Source organism: Berghia stephanieae, chromosome 5 (genome assembly GCF_034508935.2).
Source record: "Berghia stephanieae isolate SIO BIC M18660-M18661 chromosome 5, UCSD_Bste_1.3, whole genome shotgun sequence".
In the NCBI taxonomy this organism is placed as follows: Eukaryota; Metazoa; Mollusca; class Gastropoda; order Nudibranchia; family Aeolidiidae; genus Berghia; species Berghia stephanieae.
The window spans coordinates 35,232,005-35,234,504 of NC_088364.1; the positions used below are offsets into that span (position 1 = coordinate 35,232,005).

Sequence of the window (2,500 nt, forward strand, 5' to 3'; positions counted from 1 at the left end):
TATCATAAAATAAGCTTAAAATTAAATTCCCAATCATCCAGTTCACCTCATCTCTACAACATACCGTTTTAAGACGATTGGTCTTCAATGTTTATTATTTATGCCAGGCACCATCGTAACGCAATAAGTAAATAGTAACAATATATCACTGACCATTTATATGCTGTTACAGAACAATTATGAATGTCCAAATTTATTCAGTTCGGCGCAATCGATTTATCCGATGTGTTCTATTTGCAGGTTTGGTTTAACCCAGATTATTATGTGCTCATTGTCGTAAAGGAAATAAATGCAAAAAATATTCATTAAAACAATTTTAAATAAACATATAATTTCGTTCGGTTATCAGACCTACAAAATTATTGCACGTAAGTTTTACTTCATGTAACAATTGTATTTCTGGTATTTATTTGTTATGTTTGAAAATGGTGTATACTTCTTCTGAAAAACCAACAAGGATTTTACTTGTTTATTCCTCATTTTAGTCTTACATGCGTGAAAAATGACATACATTAGATATCATATACATCATTTACCATCGCATATGTAATATCATAATTTGTTGCGCCACTACTACATTATCTCATTCATCTGTAGTGTTTCATTCATCCTGTTTTGTTGATAAAGGGGAAACCCGAAACGTTCATTTGATCTGTTCTTGTATTATAATTGAAGCTTACATTCAATTTCATATTATTTATTTATTCGAGCTTCGAGCAGCAACATTTACATTACCCTTTATAAACAGAAGAGCGGAAAAACTACAACCCCAACTCTTGAATGGTTGTAATATTTTCGACGTTCTTTCTATAGAGGGAAACTTTAGACCTCTGACATCATTTAAGGGAGCAGTTACAAAAAAAATTCAAAAAGTGGACATCTATGGGTTTTTCCCCTACAATATTCCTATGTAATTGCATATGTATAGATGCAACATTTAGAGTTTGTCCCGACTAAACCAATAAGGTCAGTACAATGAGGATAGGTATTCTTAACAAAGATCGCCCTCATACCATATAATGGACGTAGGCTTTGTGAAACGTGACAGAGATGACATGAAAATAAATAATAGAGCCATGCTTACTCTCTCCAGGGATACATCTCTCATTGTGGAAACCACACTTGGGCTCGTCTAGCGGTGGTGCTCCATTGATCCAACGTAATGACTCTCCTTTGTGGAAATGGAATTCCTGTAGAGAGGGGGTCGGGAACGAGAGAAAAAAAGGGATGTTGAGAAAGTGGAAGAGAATGTACGTGATAGGGAGATAAGTAAAGTAAGATAGAAAGAGATGGATAAAGATAAACTTGAGCTCTTATATACGACAATCTCCACAAAATGTGCTTTAAGCTCTCTAAAAGGTTCCAAGCCAACAGCAACACGGAAAATGTCGGGCGAGACATGACGCTTTTTATTTTTTTTGGACAGAGGCAATGCTGTTACCCACACGTTACTCACCTTACACCTGACTACGACGAGAGAATGTGGATAAAAGACTTAACTCCGTGCCACCTAAAGCGCGGCTCGAACAAGGGTTCTACTGATACGAAGGTGAGTACCATACCACAACACAACGTCACGCGAACGAAAGAAAGAGCGAGAAAGATTAACATCCAAACCTTTATGATATAATTAACTCAGAATCTACACGTACCTGATCATTAATTTATTGCTGGTATGTAAAACTGAAAACTGATCGATCAAAGTTGATGAATTCTTTGAAGTCATAAGACCCTCACACAAAGTCTGAACGTATCCCATTTGCAGTGCTATTGGATTTTAATCTCATTGTGCGACTATGTGGTCTAGTAAAATAAAGGCAGTAAAAATGACTCTTATAAAAGATACAAATCTATTGTATATTTTATAAGAGTCATTTTACTCCGTTTATTTTACTATACATTTTATTGATTCGTTTAGGCACATCTAGAAACGTCGTCTAGCGGTATGACACTCGCCTTCGGACCGGAAAGTCCAGGGTTCGAGTCCCGCTCTGAGCGGCGCATAGTTGAGACCTTGGGAAAAGCTCTTTACTCACATTCTCTCACCATACTCAGGTGTAAAATGAGTACATGGCCGTTAACAGCATTGTCTGCCCGACAAATTTGTAATATTGCCTAACAGGCGTCATGTCTCGTCCTACATGTTAAGTGTTTCCATAAGGATCCCTTGAAAAGCGCTTGTAGCTTAGTAAACATTGCTCTATACAAATGCTCACGTTTGTTTTTTTGTATTGTTTCGTTTTTAATATAGTTGCTGTTGCTACCCAATCACTGTCTTGCCTCAAAGTGATCTCTGTCAGACCTTGAGAGGAAACCCACAAGAAATCACTTCGAACTAAAGGGACGTCAATATTCTGTCGAAACACGGTCTCTGCCTTGAATTTATTTTTGTTAGTTAGCCGCTAACTCACCACCCCCCCCCCCCCCCCCCCCCCCCCCCCCCCCCCCCACCCCCAAAGCGCAAAACCCCAGGGGAGAAACATAATAAGTGCCCACATGT

General features: G+C 38.1%; 1 protein-coding gene across 3 annotated transcripts in view; it reads right to left on the reverse strand.

Moving 5' to 3' along the window:
- Positions 1-2,500, reverse strand: part of LOC144972813 (guanylate cyclase 32E-like) — a 221,810-nt gene that overhangs the window by 52,602 nt on the left and 166,708 nt on the right. For all 3 annotated transcript variants that reach the window (XM_078914479.1, XM_078914480.1, XM_078914478.1), the window contains one exon: positions 1,085-1,190. In XM_078914479.1, coding sequence (XP_078770605.1) covers positions 1,085-1,190 — 106 coding nt within the window. The remainder of the gene's footprint in view (positions 1-1,084; positions 1,191-2,500) is intronic.